Source organism: Akebia trifoliata, chromosome 12, assembly GCF_017979445.1.
Source record: "Akebia trifoliata isolate Shusen 1 chromosome 12, ASM1797944v1, whole genome shotgun sequence".
Classification (NCBI taxonomy): domain Eukaryota; kingdom Viridiplantae; phylum Streptophyta; class Magnoliopsida; order Ranunculales; family Lardizabalaceae; genus Akebia; species Akebia trifoliata.
In genome coordinates this window covers 34,136,819-34,157,429 of record NC_141386.1, presented here as the reverse complement: position 1 = coordinate 34,157,429, position 20,611 = coordinate 34,136,819, and the positions used below count along the sequence as shown (strand labels likewise).

Sequence of the window (20,611 nt, the reverse complement as noted above, 5' to 3'; positions counted from 1 at the left end):
TTGCTTACTATACACGTGGGATCATGCAATTGGTTATTCCTAGACATGGCATCATGCACGGGCGGAGCCAGGATTTTACCAATGTGGGGGCAGCAAAGAGTATAAATTTTTTTGTGGGAACAACTAAGAGTGAAAGAAAAAGAAGTTTGGGGGGGGGGGGGGGTAACTAAGAGTGGAATTTTTTTGTGAGGGCAATAATGACAGATTTTTTTTATCTGTTGTTAAAATCTATCGCTATTGCTCAGTAATCCATAGACTTTGAAAATTCTTATGGGGGCAAGAGCCTCCATAGCCCTTAATGTAAATCCGCCCCAGACATCATGCTATTGATTCATTAATGAGTCGTGCTGGATTAGCATTGAAATTGACACCGTTTGGGACATTGGTGTGCACAAACACATAGATGATTCTCACTCATATCTCGATGAAAAACTATGGTTCTATAGATACATCCACGTCATCAATGTCGGGAACAAAGTCAATTTCAATGTTACTTAAGCATTTTCCTTCATTAATTCCTTACCTTTGTTCAAAGAGAATTTGACTCCCTTTCATTTGTAGTTGGAAGATTTGGCAATTTCCATGTCATTGCTAGTCGTTGTGTTGAATACCTTTAGTTGTTTCTATGGTCAATAGTCATGAAACATCAATCAAGCTGAATTTAGGGAGCCAAATATTTCAAAGGGTCCGAACAAAGTGTGTGGGTTGAAGAGAGGCATTTTCTCAAGGTGATGTAAATTTTCTAAGCAAGCTAGTAAGTTTTTAAGTAAAAAAGAGGTATAAAATTCATCCAAGACTTATCCCAAAATTTTGGGGTCACATTAGCAAATAGTACTCCTTCACTGATCAAGCTTTAGGATTGGGTTCGTGTGACAAAATTCTGGACAATTGACGGTGAAGATCGATTCCAAGTCGTAATAAAATAAAAAATTACAATGCAGATATAAGGTCTACTACTCTACACTGTATTCATCCTTGGCTTAAGTGATTTCGTGGCAACTCATATGACAAAAGGGATTATCAAATTAGAGATATTGAGGATGTTCTCGCGCTTCAATGTTCTCAGCAATTTCTTTCAAACTAGACCAAGATTTTTTCCTTTTTCTACTTGACCCACTAACTGATATCCTGACATAAGATTGTCGTGGATTTGCTTTGCTTTCCAATCTGCTTCTTAGATCCTGATCCGCTCTTCTTCCCCTCTAACAAATCCATTTGCAGTTTCTCTGTTGGAGTTGCCATGTACTTCTTAACAGGAATCTCTTTAGATGGTGGTGTAAGATGATTCCCTGAATTGTTGAATTTGGATTCTGAAACGTGTATTAGTCGTGAAGGGATTCTCTCCCCCATATAGCCTTCTTTGCAGCTTTCTATAGCCTTCTTGCAAATGGTATTTAATTCTGAAAATTGTTTTGGTTTCAAAGAAAATATCTCTTTCATGTAACCTTTCGGGCTCCCTATTTTCAGATATCTGTGTGAACAGAAGTGACAGATATAAACCACATTGTTCTTGGTGGGGATGCTTGGTTTCTTGTGTCTCTGACCCACCTCGGCTCCATTCTTTTCAATTCGGACAGTGCAGTTGTAGCCAGGCTGAAGAATAGACTCACATCTGTGAAAACTACGAATTAGTAGTATTAAAAATCACTTAAATACCGAGCACAGAGAAGCATTTGGTCATACTTCGCAGGAAAGATAGCGTATCATGGCTTGTAGCCATGATACCATCCAAATTGCGTAGGACATTATATTTACTAGCATTCGCCATGGAAAGCTAGCACAACATTCAAATCGGTCTTAATGCTTCCAATTCTTCTCACATATAATCATTTTCTTCACTATAGAAGTCAGCTATTTGAACTCCAAATCCCCTGATCTTTAAAATTTTAACAATTTTAGTCATCCTGGCAATGTAGGCAACAAACAGGATTTGGTGGGTTTTTCCATCCAATGCAAGGTAAAATGTTCTCCGAGTTGAAATTGTTGTGTAAATGTCTTGTATTCTATTGACGGTACGCAAAGTTATGAGTTATGAAAAGGACAATTGTTTAATATTTTCTTAAGAATTTTTTATTTTCAGGAGGATTCTGTTTTCAGGAGATAAACGCGTTTTAGCAACTCCGGATTTTATAAATAGAGATCTCTAGGATTGTAAAACATAAGAGTCAAGACCACAAAATGAGTTCAAGTTTGAACCAAGGGAATGATTTTTTATTTATATATTTAATAATTCAATTTTGATTCCGCCACCTTTCGTATCAATAAGATTTTGGAGAAAGGTCCTAATTAATTTGTGGGCAGTGCAGCTAAAATCCTATGTAGGGAACTGATCATACAAATAAGTCTTTAAATTTATATACAATGATGGCCGAGAAAAGCATGCGTTCGACTTCGATGTCCAATAGTATTATTTCGTAATTCAATTTATATCTTTATTTTTTGATTTATTATGGGCCATTGATGACTACTGTTGGAATTATTTTTTCAAAATAAAATAGCAGATTTTGTCTTTTGTCTTTTGTTTTTCTTAAGTTGGAAATCTGGGGATTTGTGTGTACGAGGTTTTGTCTCACATTGCTCACAAGTGAGAATGTAGAATATCTAATAAGAGGGAGCAAATAAAGTTAGTTATTTTTGTGTCATATCTTTAGTGGTTTGATTCGTTGCTTCAAGGTAGTGCGAAGCACAATCAACGAACGTGCGTCGTGTGGAAAGGCATTTTGTGGCACACTTTGCACTTCGCATTGTCACGGGAGGTCTTAAAATTTTGAGATTTGAAGGCATCCTAAGATTGTGGTTGATCTGTCACATTTGATGGATCAGATGAGATTTGCACCACACGATCATAGGCATAAATTGATACATACTTCTCATAATTTGGTAACTTTAACTCCATTAACAACTTATGAATCATTTTTCGGCCTATACCCCTTATTTCAAGTTTTTTGTTGAACTAATTCATTGACACAAATAGTTCATGGACAAAAATCAAGTTATCATTTAGTTCAGTCTTAATTTAGGTTTATTCTTTAAAAATGAAATTTTAATAAAATAAATATAAATAAAAAAGTCTTTGTCTCATTATCGAGGGCCTCGTTTCAAAAAAAATACATCGTCTAGTAAAAGGCTTAGATCCAAAAATGATCTTAGAAACCAATCTCGTTTTGGAAAAAAATCTCAGTATCATATTCACTTAAAAGAAAAATAAAAAATTGCATTTTCATAATGGTCTGACAAAGTGACAATTACTTAAATACGTTCGTATCAGGTGTGTTGGATCAAGTTAGTACCCAATCAAGATCGATCAGGTGTGTTGGTTCAGGGTTGATATACGGTTGGGGACAATCGGATCCATTAGATCAAGTGGTGATCGATCGAACTCGATTAGAACTATTAGATCACACGGATTCAACCAATAGGTGTTGATGATAAGGTACTGTAGAAACCCAAATTTGACCGGGCCCTCGACGCAAAATACCCCAAAAATCGAAAAATATTAGAATGGGCTTCGAAACCCAAACCTACAAAAATCCAATTAATTCTGTCATTGTCTTTCAATAAACGGCCCAAGGCTACTCACGTGGCCCATGGATCCAAACATCTCATCACCCTCCTACATTTTAAACTCAACCCTATGCAACCTAAACCCATTCTTATTCTACCCATTACCCAAGCCCATTCAACTCAACTCAACATATTACCCAAGCCCAATTCTTTACCCAAGCCCAACATCATAACCAATCACCTAACATCATCAAGGTCACATGTCATCACCCCATCTCACCTCCCTCATCAAACCACCAACTCCCATCACCTTTCTCTAAAAAGTTAATTTTCCCATTACTTTTATCGAAATATCATCTACCCACACCTCCAACCTACATTCCAAATCAAACCCATAACCTATCCTATCCATTCTTCAAATCAATACTTATACACCTCCCTTACTACCCCCATCTCCCTACAAAACCATCTCCCTAAATACACCCCTTCTCCTCAAATCTCATCCTCTCCCATCAACTCATCTCAACCCTACATTTTCACCCACTTTGACACATGACATCATCTCCCTCACCCTCCCAAAATATCATCAACCACCCTCTTAAATCCTCAATTCTCTTCAACCAAACACCACTTAATCACAACCACCATCTTAAACACCCATCATCTCACCTCACCAAACACTCCACCCAAATGGGTTGGGTCGGATCCAAACTATTTGGGTCAAAACTTACCCATTTAACTTCTTACACAAATACCCCTTAAACCCCCATCAATTTACACATACCCCTCTTAAACCCCACACCATTCTACCACTTCTCATCATTTCACCCAACTCTATCCCTCAAAATAACTCCCAAAATTCTATAAATACCCATTCACTCTTAACTCTCAATCCCTAATGAAAAATCCAACAAAAAACTCTCAAACGGACTATAAAAAAAAAATCAATCTCTCAACATTTCTCTTTCAACTCATCCTACTACCTCCAACTCTCAACCTTTAATTCTCAACTTCTTCTCCAACAAGTCAAGGAGATCCAAAAGGAAGACTCATTAAGGAAAGCTAAAAGAAGATCAAAATTGGGTCAATGTGGGTTTGGACAAAAAAACACCCCCCAACTTCCCTCTTCTACTCTCCCTTTCTCTACACATTTGCACACACCACAATGGTTTAAATCACCAAAGGGCCCCTTCTTCAATAAGGGTGCTCTCAATGGTTTGAACTAACATTAAAGCCCCTCACACTTGAGGGCACACATCGACTTTTTTTTTTAAATTTTCTTTTCTTTTTTTATTTTAAAAGACCGAATCCGAGGTTACCACCTATGGTAGATGGAGTAGGGTGCTTAACACCTTCCCTACTTCATAAATGGACCCCCTTACCTTGAATCAAAGGTTGGACCATGTGTATTATCCTACGAGAGTCATCAAACATAAAAAATGATATGATTTTCGAAAAATGTGACAACGGGTGACCATTCACACCCTTTTACCAAATTTGAATGGTGGCGACTCCAAAACACCCAAAAGTGGAGGGATGTTTCAAAAAGAGTTGAAATTCCCCATGTCCACAGGTACGAGACACATATCTTTGATGGGGTGCGATCTAGATCGTTAGATCCAAGATCAGACACGATCAACTGCTCATAAATCCAAAAGACATTGAGTTATGACTCTTGATCAATAGACATAAAAATGACTATAAATAGCTAACTAGAAATCAGATTTCTACATCGAAAAATCATGTGTTCTCCTATTTTCGAACTTAAGAACTTAGCATGTTCAATTCTCAATCATTTCTGAGTGTTCTAAGTTAAATCAGATCATACATAATTCGATTTAATAATTTGAGTATAGATTTCCTTATATCCTGAAGGCAATTATTCTTAGACCACTGTGGTTCTAATTAATAGGGGAGAAAATTGTTTAAAAGAGATTGAATAATGATTCGAGTCTTAAAGTCTATAACTTTCCTTCATCGAATTATTCCATTTTCGTATACAATTTCCAACAATTACGAGGAAAAATTGTATTACTCTTCAATGTGAACATGTGATAAATCAAATCATGCAATAAATGTAGATCAATAAAAATCTAACTAACAAAAATAAGTCAAATATAACCATACTATACTTATTTATACATACATGGCACTAAACTTTTTTTTTCTTTTTTTTTGAAAATTAAGGGGGGTTAGGCAGACCCCCAACCAGAAAATAAAGGACCCTTACATTCTTTCATAGACATGCCCACATGCATCCTTACATATGATGGTCTTAAGATTAGTAGGGAGGCTTAGAGGATCCAACCTAATGTTACCAAGGGCAGTAAGGTAACTAACTAAGAAATCCGCAGCTTGATTTCTCTCTAAAACAAAAGGAGAAGACAATCTTGTGGAACAATAAGGCTTTAGCTTTGATGGCTTTGACTAGCTTCTCTTCTTTCCAAGGGGTCTTGTTTAGACCATTTATACAGTCGATAACTATTTTTGAGTCCGTTCTAACATATAGGGCTCTAATGTGAAAGGTATTTGTCATGTTCAAACCTTTAAGAATCGCTTGAAGCTCATGGTACAGAACTGATTCTCTATGGGTGGTTTCCGCCAATGCTCCTATTGTTCTTCCTTGGTCATCTCTGATTAATGCTCCTATTGGCACTAAACTTTTGGTCAAATGACAGAACAAGAAATGAGTTTTTCTATGAGCCGTTTTATACTGATTTTCTACGACACTGCATTGAACACCAAGCTGACGTGGACATGTGTAAAGAAACAGTAATGCTTTTCACTCGTATTTCGAGAAAATCATTAATGGTTCTTTACACATGTCCATGTCAGCTCAATGTCCTAGGAAGTAATTTACCAATTTTCTTTTGATTTTATTTTAAAACTAAAAGAGTATAAAGGTAAATTCACTACAAACATGAAATATATACCCTTTAGAAATTAGAATCTGAGGGTATTTTAGTAAAATACATATTTTAAAGGGTATTTTCGGTATAAAATCCAATTTCGAAAGTGTATTTATTGCACCATGCAACCAAATTTGAAATTTTACTTAATTGTTCAATTTCGAAACTGAATTGAAGCACAAAAAAGTAGGGGTGCACATTGGATTGGGTAAATCCGAAATCCGAACCAATTCGAAGCTTTTGGATTGGATTGGTTTGAATTATACACACCCACGGTTCGGGTACGGATTGAAGAAAAAAAAATCCGATTAATTTGTTTGGTTCCGGATTAGGATATAAAGAAGAAACCGAACCAATTATATATATATATATATATATATAATTATTTAAAAAATAAAAATTTCGATTTTTTATTTCTTTTTCTTCTTCCTTTTAATTTTTTTATTATCCCAAAGTCCACGTTTAAAAAAAGTCCTACTTGTTTTTGAGGTTTGAAGATTGGAGGAGATAGAATGCTTGAATTGAGGAAGAAGGTATCTATCTTTAATAAGTATGAGAATTGAGAACCGATCCGAACCAATCCGAACTAAGATTCGATTGGATTGGTTCGGTTCTATAGGGTAATTGGATTGGTTCGATTTCAAATTTGTAGAACCGATCATGTTTGGTTCGATTCCAATTTTGTCAAAATCCGAACCAATCCGAACCATGTGCACCCCTACAAAAAAGAGTCTCACCTTTGACAAGGAAACAACAATGGATCGAGCCGAGTCCCGAGGGGCTCTCCATAAGCGACCAAACAGTGTCCATAAAGGGCACCCAAAGAAGGCATAGAAGCTTCCCTACCAGCCCATAATGCCAGATTCTGCAAATGCTGCAATTTTAATACAGACTTGACATTGTTGGCTCCTCTTACTCCTCCTTTGATTTGCTTTCTCCCATTGATTTCCTCTCTAAGTGTCATTGATCTTTGATGAAACCCAGAAGTGAGAGCCGATGACCCCTTCTTTACGTTCTTACCCATCTATTTGTTTGATTTTCAAAGTCTTTCTTTCACTCAGTAATTTTATCAAACATATAAGCTGCAGCTATTCAATTCTCTATAAGAATTTCTGGGGAAGTCTTTTGGACGGTCGCCATTCATGCTCAAATAAAGAACTAAAAAATATAAATAAATAATAAATAAAAGGAAGAAAGAAAGTTTGACTGAACAGAGAATTTGACTTTAGTACGGATATCTGAGAATGTCACGTGGCACGCAAATCAATCTGGTAGATGATCTCTGACCGTTTTCATGTTATTTACTTAACATCATGTTCCATTCATATTAGCTTAGTGTGGGTCTATTTCCACACACCAAATGTCTCAATGCATCCACTTGTCAGCTAAAGAAAAAATAATACTTCAAAATTTTTTATTTTTCTTCTCAAAATCTGGCATTTACAATTTTTTACATAGGATGATGAAGATGATGATGATGATGATGATGATGATGATGATATGATAATAATGATGAGATTATGATGAATGTGATAATGATGAGGGCATTGGGATCATTTTTCATTATTTTAAAATATAGATTAATATATATTTTTTATATTTAAATTTTTTTTTTTTTTTTTTTTTTTTTATTATTTCCAATGCCTTCTTGACTTCATTGTTATTTTAAAAATAAAAATGAAACCACTTGTAAGTAGAAAAGAGGGTTTCTTGAAAATTTTCAAGTAGGCTAGCTGCTTCAAGGTGAAACTTTTACTCCTAGTCTTACTAACTTTTGAATCTTATTAAGGGTTATTAAATTCATTTGTAACACTCAAAAGCAAGATTCGACGTCAATTTTAGAATTTTGAAGAAAAAAAAAATTTTTTTTTAAAATATATATTTCATTGTTAAATTTTAATTTTAATTTTAAATTTTAAAGTTATGTAGGAGTTCAGTAGCCATCCATTTTCAAAACCTCAAATCAAGCAAAAAAATTAATTATTATTATTATTATTATTTTCTTCAGATTTGAGCTTTTCCATTTAAACTAGAAGGATTTGTTGTTTGATTGCCAATTTGATAATCCCTTTGAGCTGAATAACCTTTAGTAAGATTTGAAATCTTACAAAGTTAGTAAGGGAAGTTTCTTTCTATCTCAATATACGAGACTATTTGAAAAATTCAAGTTATCGAAATTTCTCTCTCAGGTCGTCGGTGGAAAACAAAACATTTCTAATAGGATCACCCTGTGGCATTCAAACACATGATCCAATGACACGTGGTTCTAGGGGACATAATTCTATGAGCTTAAAAAAAAATGAAAAAACAAACTTTATTTTCATCGTTGAATTTTAATTTTAAGTTTGGATACTCGGTAATTGTCCAATTTCATCAATTCCACAGATCAAGCTCGAAAAATATTTTGTTTTTTTTTTTTTTTTTCAAATATAAATATTTTCATAAAATCTAGAAGACTGCGATGCTAGATGGAGAGTGTAATAAACTGATAATCCATGTTGTCTCAAGGACTCATTTTAAGATTTTAAATCCTAAAATCCTCTGCGGGCAAGAGATAAATTTTCTCTTTTCAAATCGTGACAATATGACTCATTAGGTGGCATACTCGATCGACTCCTTGATGTGGACAAGTTCGAAATTGTAGATTTGTACATCTTGGGATACATAACTCCCTCAGGTTACACTTATTTAAATGTATCCTAAGACGTAAAGATCTATGATTCCCAAAATTATTCACGTCAGAAATTATCACCTGGCAAATCATATTATCACGATTCTTTTTTCTTTGTGGTTGTCATTTGTATCACATGTCAAACGAGTATTGAACTGTGAGTAAAAAATCATTCGTGGTCTTGGCCTTGAGTAAGATCAATATTTTTTTCTCGCGAAAAAAAAATTTGGATTCCACCAATCACATGTACTCACGTGTATTGAATGATATTTTTAATTTACAAAAATACCCTAATTACCTTTCCGTGCTTGACGTGACAAGCACTGACGAGTGCTGTGAGCACAAGATAAACGATTCGAATAAGACAATACTTCCATTGACGGTGTTCCATGGAGGTTTCTATACGTCTTTTGAAGTGATTGAATAATTCGAGAGACTGCTGTCATGATTCTGGGGCCGGGGCCATTAGTTATAACTCAACAAATTATATAAGTTCATGTTTTTAGGCCCACTAACATAAGAATTTTTCCACTGAGCACCAATAATGAGCCTCCTTAATGGGGTTTTGTTCGTCTAGATGGCATTATTGATACATAATCCCGCGTATACCTGTCATGTCATGTCAACCGCCCACCAGCCTCGAAGACTTTTGGTCCAACCCTAGGCCGGAACAACTTTTGAGGCGAGCAGCCCACTTCAAAATTTTGAAGAAGTCCTCTCCATTAAATTACACGTGGCATATTTAAAGAGGTATTTCAAATTTAAGTGAAAATATAAGGTGTGAAATAAATTTAAAAAATCGCGTATCTTGTACCGAGGAGGGTTCCTTCAAATTTTGAAGCGGGGCTGCCCGCTTTAACGTCGTACTCTACTTGACCGATTCGCACATCAAAATCAGCCTGATGGACTTTTTTGAGCATTTTTCCTTGTAATTATTATTATGTATTGAAAATTTTAACTTTTTCAAACTTTAAAAGAAAATAATGAAATTTGAGTCATAAAAGTCATCAATCAAGTTTTTTTTTTTTTTTCCGAATGGGTTCACAAAAGGGAAAAAAACATTGAATTGACCAGTCCACCTCAAAATTTTTTAAGAAACCCTTACACATGATATTTCTAAGTATTTCAAAATTTGACAAAAATGTAAGGGCATGAAACACTACATGAAAATTGAAAAATTCAACAGAAAAAATTAATAGGTTAAGATTTACAAATTTTAAAAATTAAATGTTGACAATCTAGGACTGTTGAAATTTTAAATATTCCCAAATTTAACGGCTTAGAACTATCAAATTTCTCCCATCCTTCATTAATTTGATACTTTCGATCCGTTGAAAAAAAAATTTTGATAATAAAAAATTCGATACCAATTCGACACCTTTGTTCGTCGAATTTTATGAAATTTGACGGTCTAGGACCGTCAAATTTAGGTTTTTTTCACATTGTGAAATAAATTCAAAATATCAAGTGTCTTATAACAAGGAGAGTTACTTCAAATTTTCGGACTTCCCTTGATCGATTTCCACATCAAAATCAGTCTGATTAACTTTTTTATTTTATTTTATTTTACATTTTTTCTATAGTCATAGGATTTGAGCATTTTTCCTCGAAATCCCCTTGGCCGACTTGCACATCAAATTCTCAATGAAACTACTAAAATTTAAAGTACAAAAGTTATCAATCTGATTATTTTATTTTTTTGACAAGTGGGTAGATTAAAGGGAAATTTTTTTTGAAACAGATAGCGCACTTCAAAATTTTGAAGAAACATTCTCCAGTAGATTACACATTGACATTTTAAAGGAGATGTTTTAAATTTGGGTAAATATGTAAGGGTGTGTAATAAATTCAAAATACTACGTGTTTGGTAAGATGAGGATTCCTTCAAAATTTCAGGAAAACCCTCTTTCTTGTACCACATGTGGCATCTTCAAAGGGGTATCTTAAATATTAATGAAAAGGTAGGGATGTGAATTAAATGCAAAAAGTGACCTGTCATAGTGCCTACACGAACGGTTCCTTCCAAATTAAGAGGGCTGACCGGTTCAAAGTTGGACTCACAAAGCTTGGACTTTTATGTTTATGTTTGGCATTATTTGGCATAATTAAGATACTAAGATGCCAGTTAGAATCATAATTTATAGTTTTATAATTCGAAAACTCGACCAGACTGTATGTGCACCGAGTTGAGTAAAGTCAAAGCGAGTAACCCTTTTCAAACAAAAGTTCACACTAATGATCCAATAAAAACATATAAAATTTATAAATATTTTAAAATTTTGTAATAAATAAATAAGCATATTTTTTTTTTGTCCTCTACGAGAATATGACTTATGGTTGAATGACTTGGTCGAGTTTTTGACGATAAATTTTCGAGCTGGGTTGATGAGTTAACTCATTTATTTGTGTTAAGCTGAGTCATTTCAGCCAAGTTTCGAGTTGATTCAAGTGTGTTTTAAAACTATTGTTTGAAAAAGGAGTTGGAAGAAGCTGACAACAATAGACAGAAACATTGATTAAGTACAAGAATTTGATATTACATTCATGTTACATAGGAGCTTCATCAAAGAATTTGAGTATGACATAGCTGAAGAACTAACACATATAGAGTTCTCCCCTACCACAAAAAGAAAGCAAAAACAAAAACAAAAACAAAAACAACACACATATATTGAGTTCTCCCTATCTAATTAAAGTCTAAAGATGTTGAAAGATGAGAGGCAAGCCATGGGTAGGTCTAAGAGACAGCAAAATAGAAGGAGAATGGCAATAATTTGGGGAGAGGGAGAAGGAAAACTTAGTTAGGATGAGAGTTAAGACAATCTTGAATTCCATCATACTCAAGTTTCTACCCACACACATTCTCCCTCCAAACCCAAAAGGCAAGAACCCCATCTTGTGCTTGCACCCTCCATGCAAATCATCCTTAAATCTCTCTGGCTTGAACTCATAAACATCTTCACCCCATAGTGATGGGTCATGGTGCATGCCCACAACATCGATCCACATATTCGTTCCATCGGGTATGACCATGTCTCCAACTCGAATGTCTCCTCTTGCTTGCCTCTGGATGTTCGGGGCTGGCGAGTACAGTCGTAGCATTTCGTTCATCACCCACCCCATCTGTTGATTATTCAATTCAAAGAACAAGGTCGTTATTATCAATATAATGCATGAACAATGTGAGATTATTCAATTCAAAGAACAAGGTCATTATTATCAATATAATGCATGAACAATGTGAGTTTATTTAATCTATTTGAAGATTATGGTTTTGAGTTAATTTATTCTTTCGAATACCATGAACATGAACTCTCTTCCAGCCCACAAAACATGAAGTTTTGTTTTTGTTGGATATAAACACCAAATAGCCCATTGATATATATAAAAAAAAAACAAGCTTGAATCAAATGGTTAGCAATTTCCAATCAAGACTGGTTTTGTTGTGTAGGTCCACTAGGAGATGGGGCATGAGTCACTGAGCCCTAAATAGTATGCCACGTGGCAACAAAGAAATCAATATTTGGGTAGTGTCATTTTACAATTGTGGACTGTGGAATCCACACTCCTTATCAGGAAATTAGAATCTCAGGATCCACTTTGTAGGTCCCATCACATATTGGAGAGAGATCTTAGGTTTTAAAAAAAGACCATATCTAGAGCTTTCAGAATGTTTGATCATCAGATTAGAAAGTCATTTGACTCCTTAGGGCTGGGAACCAATGAATGGTGTACCAAAAGTAATAAAACTGTACAATTCGAAGCAACATAAATATTTTACATGCATGAGTAACATGAGCTTACCTTCTTTAGTTTACCAAGAATGGTAGAATCAATAGGTCCATCTCCTTTAACTTCTTTGATCTCTTCTCTCAATTGGGATTGCCACTCTGGGTGCAACGCAAGAAGTAGTAGAGTCCATGTAAGTGCCAAAGCTGTGGTCTCATGACCAGCAAAGAAGAAAGTCTTGCACTCATCAACAAGTTCACGAGTTGTGAGCTTCTTCCCTAATCTTCCATCAACATGGTTCTCTGCAAGCAAAAGTCCAAGCAAATCCTGGTTTGGCTGATCATTGATACAAGCCTTTCGAGAATTAATAATCGATACGAGAAGACGATCGATCTCCTTCCCTAGCCTTCTTGATTCTAGGGTTTTTTTCAGGTACATAAACTTGCTTAAAGGGACCCCAACCAATCGGTTCGATTGAAAGAGTGTAACCTGCATTGCTCTCAACTTATGGAACACTTCACTGCCATTTTTGTAGTCGATGCCAAAGCTTGTCTTGGCTATGATCTCGGCGGCAGTGCTTGTGATTTCTCTTTCGACATCGATTTCGGTTACACCAGAGGCAATAAGCCTACTCCACTGGTCTAGCATGTTAGTGGTGGATTCCACCATTAGGTTTACCATAACCTACAAACATATAATATATATAATTAAGTGGTGGTGTGGGTATGGAGACTTAATAAACAAACTAATTAAAGCAGTGAAGATTAAATTATTTAATCGCCTTCCCTTCAAATATGTAGATTAAATATCCCTTCTTATATCCAAAAAGAAAAGAACTTAAAATTTAAACTAAGTTTAGATACCTTCAGATTGCTCTGAGAGAATGCGGGCGTGATGACATGCCTATGGCGAACCCAGTCGTCTCCCTCAACCATCACAAGTCCATTACCGAACATCGGTTTTCTATCATGTTTAAACACATTGGGCTTCCCCCAACTCTTGCCCATGACTCCTGAGGACATCTGTTTGAGAAATTCGGGTTCTGCGATATATAAGAAAGGTTCTGCACCAAGCCAGTAGATAAATACCTTCCCTACAAAACACAAATTTTCTCTCTAAGTTAGACAACACCCACACATGCATCACAACTATTAACTACAGATTACAAAAACATATGTAGTGAAAATAACGTTGTGTTACACTTAACCCAAGAACTTACCATGGGTTTGGTTCCACTTAGCAAAGTAAGGAAAAACAATTGAGTGGATATCATGGCTGATATTTAAAGCTCCTAAAGGAGAATCTGTTTTTCCTTTCTTGCTCATTTCATTGATGTTCCCAAGAGGGAAACTTGGAGGAGGGCCTCTGAAGCCATTTAAATGAAGCTTTCTATAAGTTTGAATGGGTGAAAACCACCATGTGGTGAGCACTCTCCATAGAATGAAGAGGAGGGGAAGTCCCATGGCTAAGCTTAGAGTTTGAAAGAACTGAGCAAATTCCATCTCTCTTTCTATCTCTTAATCTATATCTTTCTCTGATCTTGTACTCTATATTTTGGAGAATAACTGGGGTATTTATAGACACCAAGGGATCAAAGAATGTCAGATTTGACTGCAAAAGTCAAGAAAAGGAATTTGATCTACATACTTATCAATATGGGGCAGTTAGCCATGTTGAATATTGCCTTTTTTTCCCTCCTTTTTGTCATAATTTTTAAATTGTTTCTTTGTTTATATTTTTGTTTTGTGTTGTCACATAAGATGTACCTTTGTCAATCAATGACAAAATCACTGAAAAGACTTTTCCCAAATGACTAAAATATCCCTCTTTAAGTTGAATAAAAGTTTGAACAGAACATTTAATCTCTTGGAGAGAGTTTATCATATTTTCCAAAAAGACTTATTTGAGAGTTTCTAATTATATTCATACGGTCAAGAATCAATATCAAAGATCCATGGTCAAAAGTCAGAGTCCAACCTTAATATTTATAGTTGAATGCTTTACATTTCACAATGCATGGTCTTTCTATTTCATGCAAATGATTCTCACACTTTGCCTATTAGAGGATTTTGTAAGAAGTTGGATTAAATTACATGTTAATGTTAATAGAAGATCTACTTAACATTGACAGATTCTATCTAATGATGATCATAACTATTCATTTAAAATATTTTTTGATCTAAGGATTGACGGTTACAAATTATAACTAACAGGTTGGTGCAATATTTGTGTGACATTATAATAAGAGGGGGTATTTTGGGTAGTTTGAACAGCTGAGAAAAAGTTGAATTTGTAGAGGTCATTTTGGTCATTTGAAAAAAGTCGGATTAGAAAGAGTTGGTGCAGAAGTACTGCTGTCAACGCGAAGGACATAAATGAGCAATAAAAACGCTTGAAGGCGATAGGCAACGCGGCTCCAGTGACTTTTTTATTCCTATTTTGCCACTCATTCCAAACGTGATTCCACTTCGTTTTTCTATCAGATCTTGTACTTGCATGAGTTAGTTAGCTTTCCAAACTTCCCGTCTTCTTTAAACGCCACGTGGTGGAGCCCTATTTAAAGTTCATCCACTTTTCATGATTGATTTTAGACGGCATGAAACCGACCCGAACATTAAAATCCATAATAAATCAAAAACTTGAAATCTATAAGTTAGGGATCAAAAATCAAATTGATTTTGATTGGGTCGGTGTAATGAAATGGGTGGGTTGGTGGGTCACTTAGCCTAAATAGTATGCTACGTGTGCTAGTTACCAAACTTCTTGGAGAGTTGTACAGACCAAACTCTTCTTTTTAATTTATTGGCCAAGTGGTCGGTTCTCGCCTCAGTTGAGTTGTATTGTTAGTGTAGTCCCGAGGAGGACATAGTCCCTAAGTTCAAAGGAAATTTGGGTGGAAACAATGAGCTAGCAACAACCAACGGTCAAAAACATGGGCGTGGTAAACATGGTAGGTTTTGGTGTATGTGGTGAGTAAATTTCACAACTTTTTTTTTAAAGGTACTAAGGAGTATTTAACTGACCGCGACCGACAAAAAAAAAGTTACAATCTTACGTAGGATTTATCCAAACATCCTTATTTACAATGATAAGAAACTGAATTAGGAACTAAGAAAATAAAGTTGAACTTTGAAAGAATCGAAATCACGACTCTGATAACTAGTTTTGTCATCTTTTACATTTTAACGTGTTCTCATCATCAATGTGTGAAAATGGTCACACGGACTAATAGATTTCATGTTTGAAATCACAATATATTTCAGATTCGACGTTGTAAGGATCATATTTGTTGCACTTGCATGTGTGGACAAGGATCTCATGACACATGCCCATGGGTAGATAATTTATTTTATAGATAGTCAACTGGTAACTACAACTACAACTTTGTTATTCTCCTCATTTCCCACTTCGAATGTGTGGGTGTAAAATCTTATTGAGCCTACAATTGATCATTAGAAAACAAAATTTTGTTTTTTTGTCTTTAAGCCTACAATTGATCCTTGACTTTAATTGTCAACAGGTAATTTTTTTATTTTTTGCTTAGTATCGTCGACAGGCAACTACTACAACCAGAACTTGGTTATTCTCCTCATTCCCACTTTGAATGCGAGGGTGTCATGTATTATTTGTCCCTTCAATCCTACAATTGATCCTTGTTGACTTTAATTTTGTTGTTTCTTTTAAGTATCTATCATGACAATTAAGTTAGTAGAAATTTTGGAAGCATAATGAAATATCTTTCATTCAGATTACATAGATATACCTTCCACCATGTGAAAAAATCCTAATATTTGACAGATCAAGGCATCCAAATTTTCACTGTCAACTTTTAATTTTCAACATACTGAAATCATAAAATTAATGGAGAATGGGAGAAATTTGATGGTTATGAGCCATCGAATTGGGGAACATAAAAAATTTCAATCACCATGGGCCATTGAAATTCGATTTCTAAAATTTGTCCTGTTGAATTTTCTTGTCAAAATTTTCTATTTTCACATAGTGTTTAGATATTTCATTTAATCCATAGTGTACGTGTATCATATCTCTATTGAATTATGGCTCAAAATCTACTTATTGGGCTTGGTTCAAATATATATGGTTAATTTTGGATCAGTCCAAGGTATTTTGGATTAGGCTTGTAACGTGAGTGTGATTCTTCTAAAAAGGGGTTTGTCTTCTTTTGTTAAAATTTCTAATCTTTTCTAGAGAAAAAACTAGAGAAAGAAAGAAAATTTAAGAGAGGAGAGGTTCAAAAGTTTGAGAAAATTTGAGAGGCAAAATTAAGTGATAGAAGTGATTCCTTGTATCAATTTGCCCCATTTTATTCATAGTGCTTCTGTACTTGTCTGACCGACTATCAACACAAAACAATATGAGGCTTTTGAGTTCTAGTAGGGAGAGCTCCAATGCTTATACATACCTTTCGTGAACGTAGTTTTCGAGTGAATCACGTAAAATCTCGTGTTGTGAACAAGGGCAGAACCAAGATTTTATCATTTGGGACAATAAAGTTGAAGAACATGAAGATGAGTGATTTTGAGGCAAAAATTCATGAGTTTTCTATTAAAGGTTGTAGAAAATGACATTTAGGTCGGTTCTTATTAGTCTATGAGAGAAATTCTAAGTAAAGAGGCAATATCATCAGTAGGGGTGAAGGCAACTACCAAATATTAACTAAATATAAGGATTTTAATAAACCTCAAAACTTAAGTGGGGTGAGGGCAACTGTCAAAAGTTTGTGGGGCTAACTCAAAATATATTAAATTATCAAGAAGAGAATGTGATGTTTTAAAAATTTTGTGGGGGTAACTGCCCTCACTGTGAATCCACCCCTGGTTATGAGTATTATGTTCTTATTATTTTTTTATGTGATTGTTTATTTTCTTTGTATTTGCTACTATTTATTGGAGCTCATCTTTCACTGTCATTATCAAACATGATCTTAGAAGGTGCGGCATAAGAGGTGTTTGATTAAATTAGTAAGTGAGCTTCACAAAGATGTTCACATATACAACAATCTCTTCCTACATGTATCATACTCATGAATTATAACATGTGTGGTTCTTTCAAATTGCTGCGTAAAATTATTGTACATAGCAACTACATGTCGGTGCTCATACGTGATGTCATAAATAGTTTATTATCAAATACACATGTTACTTTCTTTTGTTATAATCCACTCACCCCATCAACTCTCTCCTTTCTCATCATCAATGACGAAAATTATTATAATTTCATAAAATTGGTTAATGTGAATAATTCATAATGTTGGATCACGACAAACAATAAATATGTAAGAATCTTCAAAGCTTCTATTGTTTTGTTTGATTTTAGGGATAATTACTAAAAGAGAGTTAAATATTTTAATTTTTACAAAAAAGAATCTATTTTTTAAAAAAATTATCAAAAACAAATTAAGTCGTTAGAAAGTCTAGCGTTTTAGTAACTCGCTGGATTGGCCAACGTTTTAAATGTAATTATAAAAGCACCTCACGAATTAATAAGGGCAACCCACTCCATATTCAAATTGTTTTATCTTATACGGGTTAAAAGGCTTGGAATGAGCTGATTTTTGGTGAGGATGATCTATATGATGAGGAGATCCTTCTCACAAAAAATCAGCTCATTCTGAAACTCCTAATCCCATGAAAAATGGTCTACAAAAAATAAAATTGACGATTTACGATTCTTGAACTTATTTTAATGGTTAAAAGATTTGTAATGGGCTGATTTTTTGTGAGAATGGTCTACTCATCATAGAGATCATCCTCACCAACAAATAGATCATTCCAAAACTTTAAGACATTTAAGATAAGAATATTCGACTATTGGGTGAGTTGTCCTTATTAATTTGTGGGGTGCTTTTATAATTAGTCGATAAAACAAACCTATTAAAATGTTGGACAATTCATCGTTTTAACTATTCAAAGGGCATTTCTGGTAAAGCAATGAATTTTAATATATTAAATCACTAGATAATTCAACAACTTAATTTGTTTTTGGTAATTTTTGAAAATATATATTCTTTTTTTCGTAATATTAAAATATTTAACCATCTTTTAGCAATGGTCCCTTGATTTTAATTGTTCACTCAAATGTGTCACATGTACATTCTACTAATATGTTTTAGTGTAAATGCGAAGAAAATAAACTAAAGAGTCGTGATGAATGCACGCGGTTTTGGATATATAGATTGGTCCACAAATGGTAATGGCATAAAATCACACATCTTTTTCTTTGGGATATGGTTCTGTGCCCTTGTCATGTCAATCGTGTACCAAAACCATGTCCATTCATCGTTATTCTAAAATAAGAAGACTTTCTTAATAAAAATATGAAAATCTTAACACTAGCTTATATCAATTCAAATCAAGCTTACTATATATTGCAAGTAAGGAAGTATTGACCAACTCTTATATAATGTTTCCAATATCATCCATTCCAGTTACAATATTAAGACATGTTTTACATCTAAATATCAAAAAATTTAAAACCTAGTTGACTCATCTGAACTTTTATAAACTTAACAGATGAGTCATCTTGGATATCAAACGTGTCAATAGGACGGACGGTTGTCGAGACCAGGACGAGTTGTGTCGTACAGCAAACCGTGTCAAACATAAGTTTGAAGATAGAAACGCGGACAAGCAGTGCCATCAAAGGCTGGGATTCAAAGGCCACGTTTGTTTACACTTTAAAATCGTGGGATCTTGAAACAGGTTTAGGTAATTGCTTACATCCCTTGCAAGGCCAAGCTCAACACACGTGTGCTGGGACCCACTGAACAAGAAAAATAAATATTTCAAGCCTTTGGATATGCATGTTATGATGTTGATTATAAAAATGTTGGAAACTAAAAATTTCGAATTACAAAATTGACTGATTTTCCTGTATAGGCCCCCCCACTAAGATCCACTCTTGTACGACTGGATGGACCAGGAATAACATGCACCACCAAATATATATGGGGTGATGGAATTTTTTTTTTTATTTTTATTTTTTGTGGGAGAAGATCCACGTTAGCATGTTTTTCCTATAGTGCCTTTCTCGTGGTCGAATCTGTCGTGTTGAAAAAAATTATCATCTCAGCTTGATAAGATTTATGAATTAAATCAATTTGAAGAAAAAAAAATTTAACGACCTGTGAACTTCCCAAATTTAAAAAGTGTTTTTATTATTTAGTTGAGTAAACTCTTTTTCAATTATTGAAGAAATGTCGAAAAGAACACTACGAAGAAAGATGTCTTTTCAAGGGTTTTTGATAAGAAGTACTTGATGTGATGGAAAGGTTTTTTTTTGTGGGTGAGGATCGTCTGTAGCATGTTTTTTCAACAGTGCTTTTTTCCACGGTTGAGTGTGTCATGTTGAAAAAAATATAACATCTCAGCCCGTTGTGAGTATGGACTGAATCAATTTGAAAAATATTTTTTTTGTTTGACATCTTAACTCTCAAATTTAAAGAGTGTGATTTTGTTGTCTAACTGACTTAACTCTTTCTCAATTGTTGAAAAAAATGCCAGTAGAGATTGATGACAATTGGTTTTTTGAAAAAAATAAAAATCAGTATTTGGCAAGGAATTGAAAATGAGGAAGTTTTGACGATTATATAGTGATCTCATTCATGACGTGTGCCATCAGTTTGAAAAAACATACCTCTATCTTATGGTTGTATCATAAAGTTAAATTTACACATATGAGATAATTTTTCAACACCACCTTGAGCCATGCCCTTTCCCTCATGTCTACTACCTTGCGATAAACATGTTTTGAAACTCAGACACAGACATGGCCAGTT

The 20,611-nt window shown here is 34.5% G+C and overlaps 2 protein-coding genes across 2 annotated transcripts; both read right to left on the bottom strand.

Moving 5' to 3' along the window:
* Window positions 1–824: 824 nt before the first annotated feature.
* Window positions 825–7,734, bottom strand: LOC147389773 (uncharacterized). Its single transcript, XM_086418973.1, has 2 exons — window positions 7,151–7,734; window positions 825–1,612 (listed from the first exon to the last, which is right to left on the bottom strand). The coding sequence occupies exons 1-2, from the start codon at window positions 7,435–7,437 to the stop codon at window positions 1,117–1,119; spliced, it is 783 nt and encodes a 260-aa protein (XP_086275099.1). The 5' UTR covers window positions 7,438–7,734; the 3' UTR covers window positions 825–1,116.
* A 3,913-nt stretch (window positions 7,735–11,647) lies between these two features.
* CYP715A1 (cytochrome P450, family 715, subfamily A, polypeptide 1) lies at window positions 11,648–14,340 on the bottom strand. The gene is made up of 4 exons (XM_086419006.1): window positions 14,033–14,340; window positions 13,677–13,906; window positions 12,889–13,497; window positions 11,648–12,207 (listed from the first exon to the last, which is right to left on the bottom strand). Exons 1-4 carry the CDS (start codon window positions 14,313–14,315, stop codon window positions 11,782–11,784), a joined length of 1,548 nt encoding a protein of 515 aa, XP_086275132.1. The 5' UTR covers window positions 14,316–14,340; the 3' UTR covers window positions 11,648–11,781.
* Between the last annotated feature and the right edge of the window lie 6,271 nt (window positions 14,341–20,611).

Bases quoted from the DNA above. Each gene is read 5' to 3' on its own strand.
- LOC147389773 (XM_086418973.1), bottom strand. From the start codon at position 7,437: ATGGGTAAGAACGTAAAGAAGGGGTCATCGGCTCTCACTTCTGGGTTT. The intron at 1,613-7,150 runs GTGAGACTCTTT...TAGTTTTCACAG, and splicing joins TTGTTGTTTCCTTGTCAAAG to ATGTGAGTCTATTCTTCAGC.
- CYP715A1 (XM_086419006.1), bottom strand. From the start codon at position 14,315: ATGGAATTTGCTCAGTTCTTTCAAACTCTAAGCTTAGCCATGGGACTT. The intron at 13,907-14,032 runs GTAAGTTCTTGG...TGTGTTTTGTAG, and splicing joins TAAGTGGAACCAAACCCATG to GGAAGGTATTTATCTACTGG. The intron at 12,208-12,888 runs GTAAGCTCATGT...AATAATCAACAG, and splicing joins TTCTTGGTAAACTAAAGAAG to ATGGGGTGGGTGATGAACGA.